A 23,694-nucleotide genomic window follows, 5' to 3' on the forward strand; every position below is an offset into this window, starting at 1 on the left:
ACTCGAACCCCAAACCTGCAACCCATTCCCTTTGGGTGACGTAGGCAATTGACAGAAACATGTGTATCCTGTATATATGCTGTGCCCAGACAATAATAAACCATCAGTTCCAACCCCATGGGCAAATAAAGCCCAATCGAATATTATTATCAATGAGGGCAGGACCCAAACAACGAACCCCATTTAGTGCGAGGAGGGTTGGCCACATGCTGCTCTTCCCTTGGCAGGATATCATTGCCAGGACTTCGGGACTTGGGTTCCAATCCTGGCCACGCCCACATGCCATCATTATCGTTGCGTTCTGCGCTAATTTGGCGCGACTTTGACACTTGTTAGCCAATATGTTTTTGGCTCGTGTTAATGGCCCAACGGGAATTGATATTAATTGCATTGAACGCCTCCTCACGCAGGCCAAACTGGGCGTGGTCGTTGGTCAATATTGTTAGTCCCCTAGAACAGAATAAAAAACAAAAACCACAAACCCGAAAACCAGCTAAAATCAATTTTTTCTGGTCGCTGCCTTTGTTCACTGGCAGGTTTTGTCCAAAATCGGCTTAACAACTTTCGGTGCCTGTTTTTCTTGTGGCTTTTAGTTTTATAAAGAGCTGAGCGGTCCTTGTCTTTTTCAATATAATTAATCCTGCAACCCTTGATTGAGAATATAAGATTTGCATTGCCTTTAAGAAGGCAAATTTCCCGTTGCCTTTTCCCAGGCAATGAAAACTGAAAACGCTCAAGAGGTTTCCATTTTCCAAGCCCTATTTTTCTTTTCATGTCCCCTAATAAAACTAAATTCAATTAGAACTTGCAGTCGGAGTTTCTTGTGCGTGTGGGAAAAGTTGAAGTTAAATGTGGCAAAAGTTTTGTGGAATATGTCGAAAAAGTGAAAATGGGATGAGTGTAAATGGGCTAAGGCACACGGCCTTATTTGTTGCCAAAGGAAGAAGTATCTCGAGGGTATGCAAATTTAATCGAATCACTTCACATAAATAGCAATTTACAGATGGTGGCTCTTTTCTTTATTTAAAATAGATGAAAGGAAGAGACAAGTGCATATGTGGTTTCGAAAGTTTTTAGTCCTATAACATGAAACTACTTTGACTCAATACCACTATCAGGTTTCTTTAAATATGTAATCTTTGATCGAAAACCTTTTGCTTTTGGCTATAAGTTTTTATCTCTGTTATGGTATGGCTTATCAAAAGAATGTTACCTTAAAAGTTTTTTTTTCGAAATTGACAATTCTTTTTGAAATTTGACCATTATAGAATCGTTGGTTTTACATAATAATTTTAATTTTAAAAATAATACTTTAAAATAAAGCTCAGGAAGATATTTTAAACATATAAATCCTGTCAGCTTTTCCTAGCAAAAATATGTTCCATTAAAAATTTTATTTTGTATTATTTAGCTCCCATAAAAATGTAATTAGGGGTTGGTTTGGGCATATTTCCAATCCATATCGACGGCATTGCAATTCCTTCTTCCCAGCCGACTAGAATTGATTCCTATTGGCCTCTACCTCCTCCACTTTCTCTGTTGGAGGTGAAACGCATTCCAGGCGAATACCTGGTCGCACCCGCCGATTCTGTCGCCGATTTGATAAGAAGAAACAGAAATTCCTGGTGCTAATCAACAAGACAAGATGACAGGTGGGCGATGGAGCAAACAGAAGCCAACCTGGCGTAATGACCTTGATAAACTTTCGTTCCGAGGAGCTTCCATATCGAGTAGGTAGCTGCCTCTCCGGCTCTGTTTTTCCGGGCCTATTTGGCTAGGGGCTATGCTATTTGCTTTTGTCTGTCGAAAAAGTTTTACATTCAGCAGCCGCCTCCAAAACACCCGCTAGTCATCCCCCAAAACTTAGACAAAAAAAATAAATCGTAAAGTACACATAGACCAAAAAATAAGAAGTTTTCTTTTGACATTTTTCTAGTCTCTCTTCCTGTGCCCAAAATTGTTTCGGCTTATGCCGCCACAACGCTTTTGTTGTCTGTTTATTTTTCAGTTTTGATTAAAGACAACCCCTTGTCGACCTTCCCTGCCCACCTTGCTTTGACTGAGTGTTATTACCATTTTGTCGCATCAACCTTTAAACTTTGCTATTTTAGGGGGAAGATCAGCTTTGCCGGCTTTTTGAGGGAGGTCCTGAACTGGATTTTTTCGAGGGCTGCGCGCCTCTGACAACACACAAATAGGATATCATGATCCATCACACTGCATAGAGAGTATTCCAAAAAATTATGCAAAGTATCATTGAAACATTGTAGCAGAGCGAAAAAAGGTAAATCGTTGTTGGCGGCGTCTCATGCACTTAAAAACCAATCACTTGTGCATTGACCTTCGTTTTAGAATAAAAAAGCAGACAAAGCCAAAGCAAACATAACGAAAAAGCAAGCAGCAGCTGTAAATTCGAAAAAGCGGCCACGCAACGTGGCCAACACCTTGACTTTGTCTTGTCGGCCAAGTTTGGCCACTTGGCAACAGCGCCAAATGAAACGAATGGCGTGGAGCAGGAGCTACGTGAAATTGGTCAACAGAAGTCGAAGGAAAACACACTCTTGCTTATTAATCAATATTTAATTTCCTGACACAGAAATAAATGTTAACTATTCCATTGCCAAATTGTCTAAACACTTTTATATTACATTTTGTTCGGTTGAAGAACAGTATTATTGATAAACATAAATTGAATTTTAATAATTCAGCTGTCAGTAACACTTTCCTAAAGATAAACAGAGCATACGATCTAATGTATACAGGATTTAAGCCAAGAAGGAAGCAGCTTTCAAACTGGTTTTATACGGTTTGAATATCCAAATTTAAATTAGCTGAATTATATGTAATTTAAGAACATATGGGTTAAGGCCTTGAACTTTACCGAACCAGTTTTTAAGGCCATTTTCGTAATCGTTATTCCTTCATTTTAAAATATTGCCGCAGTGACTTCCACCGCCACAAAAAGATCTTAGTCAGTCGGAGCACATGTATTATGACTACCCGGCCAAAAGGGTATAGATACATTTTTATGCAAAAACTGGACGGCAGAACAAGCTACAGTCCATGCTGCAGACCGAATCCAATGGAATCCCTGTCGTGGTCCCTGCTATATGTGTAGAATTCATTAACCATAAAGCGCAGTGGAACGGGTGTGAAGGAACAAAGGAGGGAATGAAATCAGAGGACCACCCAGTTTCCAGGAATTTCTGTTAATCCTGGGTGGTCTGCGGCATTTTCAGCTCTTCTCTGTTGTTAAGAATTAGGGTTCACAAGGGATATTAAAGAAAAACATAATCAGTACAAACTAAAATCAATTAAAAAATTCATTTCATTTAAATCAACCTATTGTAGCAATTGTTAATTATATTTGCGCATTGATCACTTTCAGTTATCCAATCGTCAGCAAATCGTCCGTTTCCATTTCGAGAAGGCAAAGGTGAGTTTACAATTCTCTGGAACCTAATTGATAAGACAACCATTTCACGATTCACCATAAATTAAGTCATAGATACGCATTGGCTCTACTATATATGTACATACATCTATGAAGCATTTGATTGACGAACACGCTCATTCAAATGAATTGTCATTCATTCAGATGCAGTTTTCCTAAAAGAAATTCTTAGGGACATCGCTTCGGCGAGCTGCTATCGTTAAGTCTTTTCTGACTTCGGATGAGTTTGTTGTTTCAGTAGCCAATCGCACTTTTGTTATTGAATGTGTGTGTCCCTGTCCCGAGAACACAAATCGTTTTTACCTACATTTCAAGACAATCATTGTGCAAAAATGTTTAGTTCTTTTTGGTATTACTCACTGTTTGCATTTCGAGTCTACCACTTATTTAATCTTATAACTTGATAACCGAAATATCAAAAAAATTCTACAACGCAAATTCTTTTAGTATTAGCTTTCGGTATAATTCTATAACTGATTGCCTTGAACGCAGTTTTTTTGATAAAGTATGTTCCAAGTCGGTTCCACTGGTCAATATAAAAATTTGTTAACGTCAGAAATGTATCTAAATGTATTTTTCTGTTTGGAAATTCAGAAAATTCAATAGACCGGAAAATTCCAGATTTTTGGGTTTTCATTACAAAAGTTCACTTATTTAACCGTATTAAAAATATTAACATTTGAGCTCTAACACAATATTTATTGGTAATAAAAAGTAAATAATCTCGTTAAAGTGTAGTGCTGTCTTTGTTTTTGTGTATGGTGCAGCAAACGCTTGTTTCGATTCTGTTGGGTGTGCTGCATTAAACGTCATTTTTATTGTTAAAAATTTTTAAACATCTGTTTTCCTTGCGTCAACATGTGCAAAGTTTGGTGCCCTCTCTTACAACTTTGACATTTTCTCCCAGCACAACATTTGTTTTGTGCAACAACAAATGACCTTTGTTGATTCTTGTGCTCCCACATACATATACATATATTTAACTTTGGCCTAGGTAATTTGCCAGCAACGCCTATAATAGGAGCTGGGGGCGTGTCTGTTGGGAGAGGCGATTAGCAACCAAAAAGGTAACTTGTCAGTAACATATTTTTTCCGAGTCGAGGGTAGAGCAAAAGTTTTTGTTGCACTTCAAATTTAGTTTGTTATGCTTTTGTGTCCTTCGTTTTCTGCTTTTCTGTTACTTTTCTATTGCACTTTACAAGTTTATAAGGCACTTGAAGGGACAAAGAAAGTTTCCTGTTCCCCCATTAAGTAGTATTTTCAAACTCACAGCTGGCATTTGCCATGATCATTTACAATATATCCCATTTCCCATTTGCCCTGGCCCTGGACAGGAAGAAATGGCGACGTCATCACGAATTTCGACTGAAATGTTTATGGTCTCATAAATTCTGACACAACACTGTTGGTTGAATACTCCCTCTATAGTATATATATACAATATTTCTGGCTACCTGGGAGTTTTGCGTTTCGCGTCTTTCCTGCTTGTTTTTTATGCGTCTGACAACTTTTGGCACATTTGTCGTACATCAAATTAGAAGCAGAATGCTCGACGGCGCGAAATGATTGAGCATTTGCATTAAGCCGAATCAACCCACAGGTACACACAGACAGACCGCAGAATCGTGAGGAATGTCATATCTTTAGGAATGTCATATCTTCAGGCCACTATTGGGCGTCGACTTGGGAAATTCCCTGCAATTACTCAAACAAACGATTTCAGTTATTTAAGTGGGGGAGCACATAGTTGCCTGTGATTTTGACAAAAGCCAACTATGTGAGCTATTAATTTAGACCGGGTAGTCATAGAAACCTCTTAAGATTTGCGCCCCAACTATATCTGAAGTACATTTTCTTAAAGTTTTTGTTATATTTCTCAAAACTAAAAGGAGATATTTTGAAAAGCGATTTTGTGAATGAAGATTTTGTAAAAATACATTTTGTGTTGAATACTAAAAACTATCAGTACTGCTGCCAGCAAAAGGTTCCTTGATTGCGCGAACACGTTATTATAGCCCGCTGGTCAATTTGCAGCTATTTCGGTTAGCAAAAAGCCAAGGATAACAGAGACATCAGGGCAAACAATAAAGCGTGGGTGTTGGCACGGAGCGGAGTGGACTGGACTGGAGTGGGAAAAACTTCGAGAAAATATTGACTCAGTTATACGAAGAGTTCCATTTTTATTCGCTCGCCGACTCGAGTAAATAAGGAATTTTAAAATTTATGCATATGCATGTCAACTCAGCTCAGCTCGGCTCAACTCGGCTAAGTGTCTTCCTCGTCATTCGTCATTCGTCACCGTTGCCATCATGTGCAATGCTTGCCAGCCAAATTGGCTTTATTTTAGCCAAATTAAAGTTCCCCCAACTGAAAGTCAAGGCCTTGTGTCTAATAAATATCTTGAGTTTTACCAACTGAAGAGTGAAAAACCTATTACATCTTTGCCACAAATATTTACATCGAAAATAAGTACTTAAATTATTTTTACTTTTGTACAAATCGCTTTAAAGTAATACGTTTATAATGTTTTTACTTCGAATTTTTCTAATAAAAATCATATAAACTGTTAAACACCGTCATACATACTGTATATTTTTATTCCTTTTGTTTATTAAGTATGGGTTCTGATCTCTTTGTAGTAAAATATTTAGCTATTTATAATTCTAAATGGCAGCACAGAAACTCTTAGTAAGGGATTACTGTCCCTGTTTCTGTACGTTGTCGTCATCTGCTGTGTTGGTTTAGCTGTCGGCCTCATCAGGGCCGTTTTGGCCAGGTCCGGTGTCCTGACATTTACTTAACTGCCAGGACAGGCCAGGTCTTCTTCGGACCGTCGACTGGCTTCCCTCCTGGCCAACAGGTCAGATTTTGAGAGCTGATGCACCATAATCTTTAATTTATGATTAAAAGCCTTGATGGGCTTGGGCAACTCTTAATGCGACACGAAAAGAGATCAAACTTAAAGTTGACGGCACATTGGGCTTAATTACACCTAAATGCTTTCAATTAAATACAATTCGAATGCCAGAACACAGCCTTGAAGTGTATCGATTTTGGAACGGATGATGAGAACTTTGTGTCATTAGAGGAAATGGAAATTGGAATGGAAATTTCAATCTGATGGACAATCGGTTTACTTGCAGCCATTGCATTATGATGGCATTTGCCTGAAAGCCCCCTCCCAAAAAAAATAAACTCGTTCGTTGATTGATAAATTCGTTAGCGAGCGCATGTAAAATTTAGAAAAAAAACGGCAGATAGGCGATCAATTTCCGATATTTGCTCGCCGTTGGAATTGTTTGCCGTTCGATTAGGAAGGCAGAGATTTACACAAATCGGACGTGAACGTGTGTTTCTTTTTGGCTTTCTGTATCAGCTGCAATAACGACACGTTGTCTATTTGTTTATGCATTACAAAGCGAAAGAGCCGCCAGATATCCAAACGACTTGACCGGCGAACCCGGCCAACAGCCATTCATAAAAACACCAAACAACAAGCTTTTTACGCAATCGACAGCCTTGTGCCAAAAATAATAATAGTAATAATGCACAAAAATAATAAAAATAAATAAATAAAACCGAGCGCACAATAAAATGAACCGAAAATAAAATGCCTCAAGATTATTTACATTAAAATCGCATGCACTTTGTGTTGAAAAATCAATTAAAAGCGCCGGCCGTCGCTAGCAATTAATGCAAATGCCCAGAAATAAAACTAAATTAAGAGCATTAAGAATCCGAATGAAAAGTAAACATGCAACGGAATGGCTATCCAAAGCTGAGTAATACAAAGTAAAAAAAATTTAAAATTGCCTAAAAAATATTTTTGTTTTTGCATAGTAAATATAATATGTACATATTTCTTGAAAGTGGTGAATTGTTTAATATTCGTACAGCAGCAAACGGAAATAGTCAGTCGCAAATGAAAAATTCAATCAATAAATTGAATAAATTCTATTGGAAACCAACTGAGTATAACTGATTTAAATTTCAATTGTTAAATTTTCACATACAAAATGCTAAATTATGTTAAAATTTTATGCTATCTCACTACAAATATTTATTTTATTTATTTTAAAAAATAACACAAAATTTAGAATTTTGTGTACTTACTGGAATACCAATCCTGTTACTGGGTTATTATGACAAAAAAGACTGATTTTCATGTTTAAATAATAATTATTTTTGAGTTAGAGATTAATATTTAGGTCAGATTTTAAAAAATCTGTCTGTCAAAAAACAAATGGAAAGTTCAAAACTTAAAAGTGCTCACGTGGGGGTTTTGAAAGTAAGAACCGGTTTCTGACAAGGCGGCGCTTGGACTTGCTTAGACACTTTGAAATTTAATGATTAAATGAATGTTTATGCATTGTATATGCTGTCGATTCCAAATGACGTCACTGTGACGTCAAGCACAAACCGCTTTTATTTATTTTTTTCTGTTGTTGGCTTTTGTGTTTTTTTTCGCCGTTCCTCCTTGAATTAATAGCAGGTGGTGGAGAAGCGGGGCCGGCGGCAAATGCCAAATTAAAACATGTACACAATGTCAATAATACATCGTCATAGTATTCAAATGAAGTTTGACAGACACACACCACACACGTTTGCAGAATGGCAGAAAGAGTACACACAGGTGGCCTTATTTTATTCCCCCCCGAGTGGTAAAAGCCAATAGGCGGACTTGGTCAAAACGCGGGCTTTGGTCATTATTGACGGCAATGTGGGTTGTAGGTTGGCATTGTACCGCCCGCTATATATTTATATCCCCTTCTGGCCAAAGCAAATCATCCAATTTTGTCAGATTCAAGACCAGATGATTAGCTTGATTTGTGAGCTGGAAAAAGAAAACTGGAATGCCTTAATAAACCGTTGTTCAGCCTGCTAAAAAAATTGTTTATATTGTTTTTGTTTTTGCTATCGGAAATGTTAATTACACTTCCATCATTTTCAAGTCTATCTAGTGCGAAATTAACGAAATAAGATTAAATATTAAGGAGCCTTGACTATTGTTCTTTCACTTAATTAAAAATATATTTAAAGTTGTTTACTGATAACTAAATTATTTTATCAACCTCTTTTAATAAAAGTTAAAACATATATTAAAAAAAGCTTTTTGAATTTACCTTTCGATTTAAACATTTTATTTCTTTTTGTGTATAAATAAACCTGGCTTGCATTGATAAACGGTTTGGCATGCTACTAGAAATATTAATTCTTTTATCTATCACACTCATTTGCACACTTTTAAATGTTTTTTTTTTTTCACTTGCAGCTAAAAATAATATTTACCTTAAATATATTTGCAATAATAGTCTAAGTCATTACCATTCCATTTTTTTTATATGTATTTTTTTTAAATATTTAATTATTCATAAAACAACATTTTCAATTACATTTGCCAAAGTTAATAATAAAAACACCAGAGCAATATTTATTGCGCCCGTTATTTTGTGTTTTGTTTCGCTGCGGTTTACACGGCCGTGTTTACATTTTAATGTAATTACGCTCATTATTATGTAATAGAAAACAAGTCGGCTGAGAAAATCACAACGAAAAGGCGATTTCGCAAGCGGACCAGAGCGTTCGGAACGAAGCCCGCATATCATCAGTGGATCTGTCGCCGCCGCTGTGAGTTGTTTGTGTTGTTTTGTTGTTTCCCAACTCGCCCAAGGTCTCCCATTAGAATACAGAGTCGCTGAGCCACTGCCTCTACCTCCGCCCCAATCCGCATGAATGGAAGGCTTGACGGAGTCGCCTGAAAAGTATGGCGGCTATCACGAATGAATGGAGCTGTTCAAAGCGGCAGCAATAACAATAAACATATACAAAATTCCGATGCCATATTGCGGCAGAACGATCAAATGGGCAGAACGCAACACTCAGCGTCATGCGTGTATATACATATAAACATATTTTAAAAGATCAAGAAGCGAGATATAGAGCAAAAAAGTACGGTGAGAGTATTATTTGTAAGACTTATTTCCTTTGATTAAAACTAATTCGATTTGATGCTACCAAGAACAAATTGATTTTAAATTACAAAGACACTAATATTCTGTGGAGTTTCCTTAAAGCATTCATAAAATAATTTATCTTTAATTTGTTATCAGTGGTTTTTTGGCTCCAGTTTTTCACTTGTACCGTCCTTGATCTACATAACACTTTTAGATAAATGCGATTTTAAAAGTGATTCAAAGGTTACAGACACACCCCCATCCGCACCCACTCTCTCAAATACCTGAATATATCTATTTGCCTTTTTTTTTGCCTATGGCCCAATTGCGTTTGTGTTTCGATCATTTTCGCACCATGCAAATCAGCCGAAGTCTATTGCGATATTGCAAATCGATTTTGTTTTCTTTTTCTGGCTGTTATTTTTCGTATTTGTCGCCGCGGACTTCTAATTGTATTTTTCAATAGGCCAAACGTTTATGACTCAGCGCCAAATGCAACGACAAAACAAATTATCACATGATTATCATATGATGCGACTGGCTTTACCTGTCTGTAATTTTCACGGATTGCTCGATTCTAATGAGTTTTTATTCAGACTCCTGATTTGATTTGTCGTTCTTTTTATGAAGAAGCTAGAAAAGGCCAATGACTTTTTGATTTCACTGGAATATATAAGTTCTAACTCCCACCAAGAAAAATGTAAAAATTCAGCAAAAGCTGGGTTTGGAGACCTGCTTCTCATCCTTAGTCCTTATTGGCAACTTATCCAGACTTGTGTTTGCCAGGCTCGTCGCTCCCTCGATTCCGTCTGCCTTTGGTTTCTGCTGCTTTCGTTTCTTTTGTGCTGCATACAAAAGATTCTGCTCACCCGTTGTTGTTTCCTTGTTTTTCATGCAATGGGTATTGCTGGGCATGCCATCGGGCATTTTAACCCAAAGATCTTGAGCTGAAAAGGTCCTGCAAAGTGCTCGAAATTTACTTGCGAGGCATGCACTATTCGCATTCCCGAGCTTTTAATTTATTCGAATTTTTTCCCCCATTTTTTGTTCATTTGAAAGAATTCTTCCCTTATTTTCCAGCTAGGGTGTATATATATATATATGATTTTGGAAGGGTGTTTACACACTCGCCATTGAAATGCAGTCAAGCATCTCTGGAGCAGTGAAGCTTCCGCTGCATAAATATTACGCTACTCGTGTGCATTCAGCATTCTGTGCAATTTATTTCATTTTACTACCAGTTGGCAGCTTCAACTTAAACTTTAGATTTAAATACAATTTTTAGAGAGATTTTTTGAAGAACACTCTTACATCTGGTTTACTTGGTGGTACAAAAGCAGTTCTTTCTGTGGGCTGATTAGCAGCTGGCAAAATACTACCCCCATTTTCTCAAGATTTTGGCACAATATATTTTCCATTCTCAGCACAAATGTTTTTGACCCCCTCTGTGCTGGCCATTTTGGGAAGTTGCCCAAGACTGATTTTGTCATTGGCCCAAACTTTGTTAGGAAACTTTAATTGCAGCTAATTGTTGTGTTGACAAAAGCAAACTTCTAATAAATAAGAGCTTACCAAAAGGCATAATATTTGTATCCGTTGCACAAAGCTTTTGCTTTTTAACAAAGGTTTAAAGGAGCTTGGACTTTTTTTTATTATATATTTGCGCGAAATGGCCTTTTTTCGTTAATTTGCATTGTCTTATTTATTGCAAAGTTCCTTTATTTATATTTTCCTCTATGGGCTTTAATGGATTCTCTTTATTATTTGTAAAATGGTTTTTGCTAAGTTTTCGTGGTGTTTGCAGTATACAATGCAGTAGTTGAAGTAGCAAGAAGAGCTTTTGCATAAATAAACATAAAATATGGATGGTGGAGAAAAAAAAAAACAATTTTTTTTTCAATAAAATATTTAAATAGGAACCATTTTCGCGCAGCATCTGTAATGGCTGACGTTGTGTCTAAAAAAAATATTTTTTGGTGGCTAGAACGTACTTACACCATACCCAAATTGTATTGATATTTGGTAGGGTTCAGGCCACTATCAATAGCAGATTTATGCATTTATGTAAGCCCCGGGCCAATTATGGGTTCTGCCCTCCGATGACCTCGCCTTTTGGGCGTGGCAGTGCATAGTGCGAATAATGAGTGCAACAAATTTGATCAAAATTACGTCAACTAGGAACAGTGAAAATAACCGGTGGGATAATGCCAACTAATTTAAACAGTCCATTAGTTGGTATTGTAATTTCTGCTTGAATCTTCCAAATGCCCATAAGCTTAGTTCCACCGAAAATAATTCATGAACTAAATAGTTAAGAATTAAATGCATGTTGTTTTTGTACTTATTATCTGTTAATTATTATACTGTTTCTGCGAAACTTTTTGTTTCCACAAAAAAAAATTCGTTATATTCAACAGGAAGTAATTATTGTGACGTATGCAGGCGGTTACTTGTAATTTATTTGTCATTTTAATCTAAGTTCTGGGAAGAAAACTACGCATGAACTCAACCTTTAGCACATAACCCTATGAACAGTTTTTTGTGTGCCGATTAAGTTGCCAAAACGCTGGGGGACTGCCGAAACTAAAAACAAAAAGTCGCGTAATTGAGTTTGCCCAGTTATCTGTTCTCACTAACTGGACAGACCAACTAGTAACTAGTAACGAGGGTGCTGCCAAAGTTTTTGTTGTGTCATTCGAAAATGTCAAATAATGGCAAATAAATAAGCTAGAGATAAATGAAAATATATACTAGGGCGAATGCCATAGCGAGGCGGAAAAGTCAAGGCGACGCGATTTGAGTCAAGTTGTGTGGCCATTTTGTTGGCCGCACAGTTTCGTCGAATTAAATCCAGTTGGCTCGTAAACCTTGAGCGCTGTAACCCAACAAATCCTCACGCTGCTTTGGCTTAAATTGTCTGAAAAAGGGTTTATGGTCATGACATTTTATGAACTCAATGTGGGAGCCAAAGAATCCGAAATGAAACGAACGGAACGGAACCGTCGGCTGTGATGTACATAAAATTGCAAACAAGTATTTCGCCCCGTACACATTTGTGCAGGAATTGTTATTGTGATTGCCTGGCCAAAAGCGTTTCGTAATAAGCTATTTGGACTTTCTCTGCTCCTGATTGCTGTTAACATGTCGTAGAGTTTTCCCAGAAATTTGTTTTCTTCTTGCCCTGCGGGCCAAGAACATGGGTTGCTTTTGTTCTGTTGATTAGGGCCACGTACATTTCAATTAAAATGTCGCCCAAAGCGTCAGAAATTAGGGAAAATCCGGCAACCAACAGGCGCAGATTTTCCATTTCCCATTGGCCTTACTCGGTTATCTCTCGGAGGGCCTACTATCCATAAGCTTTTTGTCCCGCTGTTCGCAATTGAACGCGTAGGAGCCATTGAAACATGCTTCCGCTTTTCACAGCTTGTCTGTCCGTCTGCCCCTTTAATCTTGAATGAACCTCCCCAGACGATCCTGTATTTTGCATTTGGCATTGGTACATGTTTTTCCAATTTCTGCTCTGGTCTTAAATTCTTTCAGGCCTTTGACGGTGTGATATAATGGGTGTGTCCGATCAGAGTGCTGAATCACACTTGATGTGGGATACATTTGTTGTAGGTTTTGTGTCCATCAACTATGCTACCTGTTGTGTATACATTGTAAGATAAGTAAAATTATAACTAACTTTAGAAATTCCCTTTAATGCTTTTCAATCTAATTTCTTGTTTATAGAACCATAAAAAGCTTAAGCTCTTGTAAATCTTCAAAGTCTTATTTCTTAAATAAAAATTAACATAAAAATAGATTTTCGCTTTAAATTGTTAGATAAGTAAAAGGATGCACTGCACTCACCAAATTTGGAATTTCCCATCAATTTTCTTATGTTAGGAATCCCTCTCAACGCTTATTAAGCTAATATTCTTTTTAAAGAACCATAAATGGCTAAAGCTTGTACAAGTCTTATGTACACCTTTCATGTCATATATCATCACACATTTCGAGTACTTGCTTCTGGTTTTAGGGTATATTTTATTATTCCTTTTAGTATCTGTGAGATGCCCCCTCTCCTACTAGAGTTTCCACTTAGTTTTCATGCTGTTTTCCCCAATGCCGCCTTTCGCCCATCACTTCGACTTTCGCCTATCCTGTTTTCTTGTGCGCGACTTTCACTCATGAATAGTTAAATCCGCCTGCCACGGCTCCAAAACCATTTCCTTGCAGCATTCCGAGGCGTTCTCAGGGCTGCTTTCCTTTTTTACCATTTTTTATTAATGAAATCTCATGGCTCAATGAAGCGTAAACTCCCCTAATCCAAGTTCAAGTGTCCTAGAAAGAGGCCAGCTCAAGCGTTAATGGGCCAGCTCAAGAGACGGTCGGTCAAACGTGTTTTCCTGTTGCCGGCCATCAACTTCAGTTCGGTTTTTACTGATGTGGGCTGTCTCTAGCTCTAGTTGGTTTTGTGTTTGTTTGTTTTTGACTTGACCAGGCTCAGTCAGCCTCTTGATTGCCTCTCACATTCATAATCCCCGCCCATTAATAAGCCCCGCAAAGTGACCTTGTTAGCAATATATAGAGCCCCCACTCAATCACTGAGTGCCAAAAGCAATTTATCTAAGAGCTAATCAAAGCTGGTATGGCTGGCAATCCTTTCGGCCGGCAATTAAAGCGGCCAGGGTACAAATTAACTATGGCCAAACTCGCATGGCATCAAATAGATTGAATAACTCGGAGTCCAACGCAGGACAGGACCCCGAGGGATGTTATTCGGAGTGGACTGTCTGTATTTGCCCATTTATTTGATGCAAACCATCCACTGGCTGTTAACCGCAGACGCATTTTTCCAACTACCACCGAAAATCCAACGCCACCTCCTAGCTTTCCTCATCTGCCCGAAGGCAAATGCTCTCGATGATTGCTGGTTTTGCGGTTCCATCGAGATTCGGTGGCTTCCAGCAGTCGACTTCATTATGGGAGTGCTCTTTTCAATTACGTAGGTGAGAGAACCGAAATGCGGGAGAATGCCGGGTGGTTGGATATCGGGAACCATCATATTTTATGGGCGCCATAAAGCGCCAGCCGAAAGGTAGGGCTGCTTAAAGCCCAATTTATAACTTGGCTGATAACAGAGGCGCACGCACATGGCATTTATTCGCATTTCCCATCTCCGGCAGCGGAGGCTTGTAAATATTTAACTGGCAATTGGTGGAGCTCATGTATCTAGCTGGCTGTTAATCATTTACTGAGCGTTCGCTTTGAATATTTAAGCCTGCTCTCTTTCGCTTTTTACCTATCTATTGCTTGCACTTAGAGCAGAGAAAGGTGTCGGGCCAGCGACATTTAAAAATAAGTCCCACAAGTATTCATTCATTTTCTACATGGATAACAATGGGTATATTCGTTTTCGTAGAACATCTCAACCATTTTAGTTGTAATCAAAAATCAAACATTTTGTTTTCCCAAAGCATGAGCCAGAAAATGAAAAAAGAAACCATTTTATTTTTTAAATAAATCCAATTAAAGTTCGAAAAAATATTATACTAACATTATATGCTGGCCTCCGCAACTGCTGGAGTCCACAACTTTAATGCTTACCATTATTTTAATGTTCTTTTATTATTTTGTATCCCCTTTTCTCGATATGCAATAAATGTCATGGTGCCCCATTTTAGCCCTTAAGAATTGGCATCTATATTGGAGGCACTTTAAATCTATTTCTTTACCGCCACGTTTCAAAGGACGAGCACAGAACAGAGAGCAGGCGCCAAAAATATTAAAACGCTTGATGATGCGTGTGCCGTTTTATTCTGTATCTCATTTCTCTGGGGCCAAAAAATTTCATTAGCTTTCTCTCGGACTTTAAATGCCTGTCAATGCTTTTTTGTGGCTGCGCATAAATCGATTTTTAAGTAGCTAAGCAAAAATATGCTAATCGCAACAAGGACAGAAGCTAAAAACGTGGCAGAAAAGTGTGCAAACGTGCTGGCGAAAAGTGAATGACTAGGAGAAAAGTTATGAGTTTCATCCATTTCGGTGTTTGAAAAACTCCTAAAAAAGGGTAAAACTTTTCGCATTCAATTCGGAAGTAAAATGAAGCCTTTTACAAGATGTAATTTGTGGTATAAGTGAGTATTCAACTGTGTTCCTTAAATCCATTTAAAAATAGTTATTTCCTTTCAGTTTAATTTTCTTTAATTTTCTGCAACTCAAACTTTTTAAAACATTGGCTTGCATTTTCAACTTAAAAGCTCTTTAATAAAAATATATGCCTCAGTCAAACTAAATTAATATTAAGCAAATAAATCAATGATTTGTTTTTGCATTTATTTTGGTTGACAGGTGACGTAACGCTCAAAAGTATGCTTTGGATTTGTGTCCATAGAAATTGTGTATACGCCCGTTGTCATTTTGATTTCTGGTGAAAACTCTGAGACACTGCATTTTGGCAAAGTATATTTTTCCATCACATTCGATAAGTATGCCCAAATGGGTGGGGCCCCGCATATCCTTGGTTTTCAAGTTGCCAAGTCTTATGATGTATTCATAAATCATTCTCGCATAAATATTCGATGGACTTTCTTGGAAATGTTGCATAAGTTTAAATACTTTTTGGACGTGGGCGGAGGCCTTCACACAAGTACCAGTACCACTGTGTCTATGCTTGGTTTGTGTTTTGGTGCCTATTGAGGCATAAAATCCAAAGGTCCCAACCCTACCTCCTCCCAGCTCCCAGCATCCGGCCTTTGTGTCTTGTTATTGTTCCAGGGCGATGGCAATATGTTTGCCTTATTTCACTTTGTGTTGACAGCGATGACCCACATGCATAAATCATAACTTGTTCGCTTTCACACACACACACACACCATTGAGTACACATACTAAGAAAATGTTAAAAATTTAGTGGGTCTTCAGGGGAAAACCACTTTTCGGGCAGGCATTTTCGTACCAAATATTTATAAAGTAGAAAAAATTTGATTTTAATTTTAAATTATTGACACAAATAAAATGCAATATGCTGAAGCATTAAAAGTAAAAAAAAAGATTTGGAAAATTGTTTGTTTTCGGCATATATTTGCCATGGCACATACTATATTTTCTAATCAAATAGCCAGGGAGCGATTTGCCAAGCCCAACTGGAGGAAAACAAGAACTTTTTGTGCACGAAATTCAAATGCAATTTATTAAAGCGCAAATTAGCAGATTGGGAGACCTGGGAGTCAAGCGTTGACAGCGTTTGGGGAAATCAAAAAGGGAAACATGAATAAGCAACGAGAAAGCTTTCCTTTCTCCACACGCAGACATATGTGCAGGGTCCTTTTGCATATGCATATCTGAGTGGCGGGACGAATTATGCATGCAAACAGGCCAGGACATTCAGGAGATGCGTGCCAGGACCTTTGGCAATCCAAAGCTCCAGTGCGCATCAAAGTATGCAGCAGTTTTGTAAGTGTACCCCCGTTTCGTAGGAATTTCAATGCCAGCAAAAACAGAAACTCCCAAGTACATCGACCTGCAGAAACGTGTTTTGGGAGTAGAACTCAATCGTTTGCAATGCGAGTCGAATCATAATTTCTTTCCCAACCCTTTTCAAAAGAAGAAAAATGAGCAGTGGCAGAAAAGGGGTGGGAAAAAATCAAACCGAGAACCAATCAAGACCAATCTCTACCAGTCTTTCGATTGTTTTCCCAACCCATACCGCATAGCTGTCATGCCAGGAAAATTTAAAAGGGGATGGTATAGTGGCATGAGAAAAAATAGCTTCACTTGGCACTTGCATCGATGTCCTTGCGGAGAGTCTGTGGTTCCCAAGTCCACCGAACTGGGTCATTTTTGGCACAGTTGTTGGCGCGCTGCTTTATTGATTGCCAGCAAGAAAAATGACACCAGTCCAACACACTGGACAGGGATTATCTTGCTCTAGATTCGTGCTACTATCTGTTCCAAATTCACAGTAAGGTCTGTTTGAGTGCCTTGGCGACAGGGTAACACAGAGTATTGCTGTCTCGTCTCCGATTTCGCGTGTCTCGACAGAAAAAGTATTACTGATGCCGATTCTGGGCTATTTTCGATTATCGTTAGCCAATCGAGTAGTAACCCAACTAACCGCATACTTGTGGCTGTCTTTACTTGTTCCGTTCGTTGTGTTAATGTGACTGCAATGTTATACAACACCTACCGACACGTCTTTGCGGTCTACTGAGCAGTAAAGTATACACAAGTATGGATTGTATTTGCTTGTCCGGCGGTGGGAATATCTCGCTTTAGAAGGGAAAATGTGAAAATTATTACAGGGCTAATTTTTAACAGTTTAAAACTAGATAACTACTATTGAGGTTAGTACAGCAAGAGGCTTTAAACTTAGCTTGACTGGAAAACTACATTTTTGAAAATTGAGACCCGATTAAAATAGTTATTTATAAGCCTACCAAAGGCATTACTGCATTAAGGTCCTATTCAATTTATTTAGTTTCAAATGTTTAGAATGGGGTATTGCTAAAAGTTGTTCATTCCACTTTTCCTTCAAGCAATTGTTTAAAGGCAAAACGTTAAATGCTTGTTCCGTTCTTTAAATTGCCTTGCATTTCTAATTACCGACTCATAATGCAAAGAAGAGCGGAAAATTTGAAAACGGAATAGAAGGGCGGACAATGCATAAAAACTCAGCGAGGGGGAGAGCTGATTAAAATTTTGCAGCGATTGCAAATTAAAGTGAAAACATTTTGTGGGAGTCGTCCGCACGTACTATATATGCTTCTACACGAAGGACATGCAATGCTACAGGGGCCTGACGAAAAGTTGATCCTTAGCCTGCCATCCAGCCAGCCAAATCGAGGAAGCTGCACCCAGCGCAGAGCTGAGGCAAAAATCCGGGGAACGGGAAAAAGAACCACATATAGGATAGAACCGACCGCCCACATGCACGTCCAAGTTTAACGTAAATAAATTGCGCATTCAGAGTAAAATTAACACGGCTCAAAGAGGTGCGGGAAAGCCAAGGGGGAAGCAGCTGAACTGGGTGGAAGTGGAACCATAACGAAGCTTAAGCACGAAAAATATGTGGGGACCGAAAAAAAAGGTGGAAAAATATATGAAAGGGCGGCACGAGCAGAGCAAATAAAAACGAAAGCCAAGTGGGCAATATGACTCGCTTTACTCGACTGTGTTTTTTTCCGGCTTGCGTTTTCTCCGCTTTTTGCTAGCATCAGCAGCAAAATGCAGACAGGAACAGGATGCAGACGACTCCATAACTCACGAAGTCGAGTAAAACGCGCTGAGGATATCCGTTTTGGGCATTCCCATGATTGAGGTTGTCCTACGCGTCCCCCAAACTGCTCCTTTGTGTCGCTATTTCTACCCTGCCTACTTGACTATGCATGGGTCGTGGTAGAATGCGAGTTAAGTCATTGCACTGAGAGAAAGTTTTGATTATACAATATCTTGGACGTTTCCAAATTTTTTATTTTTAAATGGCTTTTGAGAAAAGTAAATGCAAAACTCCTTGATATACACTGACAATGTTCCTTTTATTCTTTGTGTCACTTATACACCGCAGCAAGCCAACATTCAGTTTTTTTCATCGCTAATCAAAAATATCACTGACTTTCATTGACCTTTTATCTTCCACCACTTTCAAAGTGGTAATTGAACATACGCTTTATAGTTTATTACTTTAAATGTCTGCATTTACCTTTCTATTTTGAGAGATAATAAAAAGTTTTAACATATAACAATTTCAAGAATATTTTTCCCTCAGTGACCCAAGAGATGAGTAACTTCGCGTTTGGCATTTAAATTGACGTATTCCGAGGCTCTGGTTATGGCCATGACTGTCATAAATGTGATAAGGGATGATATGCCTTGTTTCTGCCCAAGCACAGTGCCCTTCTATCCTCTCCTCTCCTCTCCATGATTTGAGGACCGAAATTTGGGGCTGACTCTTGCTTTGTCTTAATTAATAAGTCAATAGCTTTAAAGCTTGGGGCTGCTTACACCGTCCAAACGATGGCAGCTGCTCTCCTCCATAATTTTGTTAATGTGCTCCTAAACTAAGACCGCGGTTACTTTGTCCTCGATACAACATCCTCTGATTTTGGATCACTTATCTCCCCCATTTGCCGAAATCTCAGATACTCAGATGCCTAGCAAAGTGGGACAGGTGAAAGCAAATCTACCGACGACAAAGGTACATGGCTTGAATTCAAGTAAATTGTGATGTAGCTTCGGGCCAAGTAGATACCATAAGTAATTTTAGAGCTATTTGTGGGAGCACCCTAGCTAAATATATGGAATCTCAGTTTGGCACCTTGTTTCAGTGGAAAAAGTATTGATTTATCATTCGTTTTTTTCTTGTTCCAAAGAAAACGACATTAGCTTTGTTGCCACCTTTCCAGGAAGTGTTGAAAAAGTGGCCGTAATGCTACCGCTTAATTTCGTTATGAGCTCCATGCACATTTTCGCCATTTCGTAACATTTTCATAATGGCGTCGCTTGCTGCATGCACAAACGGGGGTAAATGTGGAAATTGAATGTGGATGTGAATGGATGACTGACAACATCGTTTGGCGGTTGAGTTTTTTATGCCATCGTTCGTCGTTGTGACAGCAACATCAGCATCCACAGCTTCAGCAAGCGGGCCTAATGGCGCAAATGTTCAATAAAGAGGCTTTTAACGTGCACAGCTTCTGCTGCTTCCTCCTTAATTTCTACCCCGGACAATCGCTGAACTAGACAGGAGAAGCCAGGATGGGCCCATTCCCATTCCCATTTCGATGCTGTTGGTGTTTCCCTCTTTTAGTGGCCACGCGTGGATGTGGAGTGTAAATGAAATGGCCATATTCATGACCATTCGAGGACTGAATAATACATAGCGAACGTAACGTAAAAGCCATGTTTATTAGAGGGGGTTCCAAAAATATATTAAGCTTGATTGGTCCTGCCCTCCCATTTATTTGGCTACGCATTTTAGAAGCAATTAATTTATCCCTGGGCGGCAAAAAAGTGGCTTCTGTTTTTGCTTGAAATTTAAATTTGTTTTTAAAATAAACACTCGCGCATGGCCACACTTTCTGCCTTGATTGATGTGCCTCCAGCACATGGTGCGGTTTGGATGGTTGTTCCATAGCAAATAGATCTATATGTAGCCTCATGAGTTCATTTTTAATTAAAAATTGCCTATGCGCGAGATCCAATAATTAAGAAAACACCAACAATTTTATGACGCACATAAGAGTAGATAAGTGCAAATACGGCGCCGCTGTCATAAAAATTTTTTTGAGACAAAAAAAAAAAGATTATTGAAATCATCTGGTTGCCATACAGCTCATGGACCCTACGAACTTGTAAATGCCTTCACGCAGCAAAAGAAAGCTTGTGTCATCCAATTATTTTGCTATTAGTTGCTCGTGACACTCGACTTTACAGGGCATGCCCACACGTAGAAACGGGGTCCCAGCATCGACACCGGCTTTCGATGCGTTTGGTATCCGTACCACTTCCCACTTCGGAACGCCCCTTGTCAATGCGTCCATGATTAATAAATGCGACACACTGTCGACCGCAACATTACTGACACTTTCAGAGGGCCAACAGCCATTAAGGTGGGCTAAGTATGCGGGGGCTTTCGAACTCACATCCCTATTTTGCTGGGCCACAGCCACAAGATGGAAAGTACTCAATCCTAGGAGTACACCGTCAAAACAGCTTTTACTAATCGAATATCAATATTAATGTTTATATTAACGAAATAATATTTTCATAATTTATTATTGAATGTTTAAAAAACATAAACTTTACTACAAACACATTACAAACCCATGATCAAACTTTTATAGAGATAATTGTACGATCCACTTAAAACGTTGTAGCTGTAAATTCAAAAAAATTTATATTTTAGGATCAGAACGTTATATTTTTGGGATTTTTCTCAGTGCTCAAAAGCAAACTTTATCTTCGCACGCAGCTCTTTTGTCAAAAACAGGTGACACAACATGTACACGTAGACGCAACGTGTACTAACTTCTCTCAAGAGGCGAACTTGAACCACAAAGAACATGATATATATATGAAAATGCGAATACTTCAAGTATTCTTAAGAGCAGCAAAGGGGTATTGTGGTTTATGCCTGGCACTACGAAAAATATAATTAAGTCTGCTTAAAAGTGACCACAATTAATTTGGCTATTTGGATATGTGAACAATTAGGGAAGTCTTTAAATAATTGCAAGGTTATTGTTAAGCTCGACTTTATTCAAGCCAATATTCGGTCTAAAAGAAATTCGCTTGAAAAATAGTTTACAGAAGGTCATCCGAAATGGCCAAGTTGAACCCGTATACAACTCGTATGGACCTCTTATCCCCGCAGTCCCCTGTCAAATCCAATTAACTAAGATATTTATATGCCTTTATCGCTTACGTTTTCTTGCAGATTGAAAAATATCCATTTGCCCGCAGTCCCACAGCAATCAATCAAGCGCATATTGGTTCAACTTGAGAAAAGGGCATATTTTCGGCCTTGCAAATTCCAATCTTAAAACTAAATGACGCCTGTGTCTGAAACTGAAACCCTGCTGCCAAATACCGCAACGCTGGACGCCAGACGACGGTTACAAATTAGCCAGCCAGCCGTAGATTTGCAAGTCTAAGAATAAGAAGTCGCCCAGTTAAAAGCAGAGCGATATCCCGGTTGAAAGGAACTAGGAGCCAAGGTCGAAAACAGGAGCCACATCAAAGGGGAGGACGAGCCAGGGCCACTGTGACTATTTTTTCAAGAGCGCCAAAGGATTCATTAAAAAACCGCCAACCTGGAACTAATGGAATTAGAGAATATTGTGGCCAATACGGTCTACTTGAAAGCAAGAGAAGGTAAGTGGCATTATTTTCCGAGGAAGTGAATATTTAAATTTGTTTCACTATGTGCGCACGAAATAAGTTGGCCATTACAATCATTATATATGTAAGCATTGTTTACAAGGCACCATTTTTTTTACTGATCTTGTTAGCTTAAAATGTTATGTGAGCGCGTTTTTAAGTATTTAAATTTCATCATTTAAAAAAGGCAATTGATTACAAAAAACATTGATATTGGTAATTTTGCCAATTTCAAAAGGCTAATCAACAGTTTTAGTTTGGCTTAAGTAGGTTTTAAATTAAAATATACTTTTAGACTTTGCGATGACAGCTGTTCTTAGTACAATAATCTTACTTAAAATATGCTTTTATTTAATTCCTTCCACAAAACTACTCTCCATACTTTACTTTTTAAGCGGGCACATGCTGAAGTGTCCTGTGTCATCGATTTTTGCTGCCCCACCTGGCATTTAGGTGGTCTACTTAATTGTAGGGATTGAAGTTGGGCTCAGTTTTTGCCGTAGACAAGGGGAGGATGTACTAGGGGGTGTCTCAGCCGATTTTGTCCTTTTGCCTGGTCCCGGGCTTTATCTAAAGTTAATGAAGCGTTAAATGTTTGCGCTCCAGCAACTTATTCATTTTCATGCTCCGTGGTGTCGGGGCTTTAAGTGCTCTATTGGACGCACCCGCAGATACACTTCACTTCGTTATCGAGGTCACACTTCAATTGCAGGGCCCTCACACCATTCACCACACACCACGCTCCGCCAAGTTCACTGTCATCTTGGACTCAAAACTCCGCCCACCGGCGAGTTTTCCTTCTGGCTTGGCGCCATTGTTCTGTTTATTTACAGCAGAGTCAACTTTGGCGATTAGGATGTGGGAAATTTATGCAAAGTTATGCATTAGAGACGGCGTTAGGAGTTTTGTGCAAGGCACCACAGCCAGTAAAGGTCACCTTCAGATTCAGCCCAAGTCTTGCAGTGCCCAACATGTTGCATGCCCCAACTGTATTGTATCCATTTTGCATGCGCCGCCCAATCAAATATTTCATTTTAAATGTTATTTATTTTATTGCCGTCTGCCCGATAGTAAAAGGAACCCCACACCCGTCCGCCCCTTTCAGGCCGCCTCAACAGATTTAAATGACAGAAACGTGCGCGAAATTTCAATTTGTAGTAATGTTATATTTTAGAGCAGAGCGGAATGGAAATGGGCTAGGCAAATGGATCTCTGAACCGGGATGAGCATACACATTTGCAATACATTTTACGAGTCAAAAAGTGAGTTTGTCTTTTGAGAAGGAGGAGGAATGAGATGAAATGAAGCCGCCCCGCCAACTGCCGACGGCAACGAGGGAAAATCTATTGCCATAAAGTTTTTCTAGACTTATTCGTCTGCTTTTTCTTTTGATCCTTTCTCCGGAAAAGTTCTGCTCTTTCC

General features: G+C 38.7%; 1 protein-coding gene across 2 annotated transcripts in view; it reads left to right on the forward strand.

The window, feature by feature from the left end:
* The window catches only part of LOC108143013 (G protein-coupled receptor kinase 2), a 50,541-nt gene that overhangs the window by 2,001 nt on the left and 24,846 nt on the right, over positions 1 to 23,694 (forward strand). The window contains exons 2-3 of one of the 2 annotated variants that reach the window (XM_017267203.2): positions 3,389 to 3,436; positions 21,830 to 22,266. In XM_017267203.2, coding sequence (XP_017122692.1) covers positions 22,215 to 22,266 — 52 coding nt within the window. In that variant the 5' untranslated portion in view covers positions 3,389 to 3,436; positions 21,830 to 22,214. The remainder of the gene's footprint in view (positions 1 to 3,388; positions 3,437 to 21,829; positions 22,267 to 23,694) is intronic. The other variant, XM_017267204.2, reaches the window with a different exon arrangement.

This window comes from Drosophila elegans, unplaced genomic scaffold (assembly GCF_018152505.1).
Source record: "Drosophila elegans isolate 14027-0461.03 unplaced genomic scaffold, ASM1815250v1 contig_468, whole genome shotgun sequence".
In the NCBI taxonomy this organism is placed as follows: Eukaryota; Metazoa; Arthropoda; class Insecta; order Diptera; family Drosophilidae; genus Drosophila; species Drosophila elegans.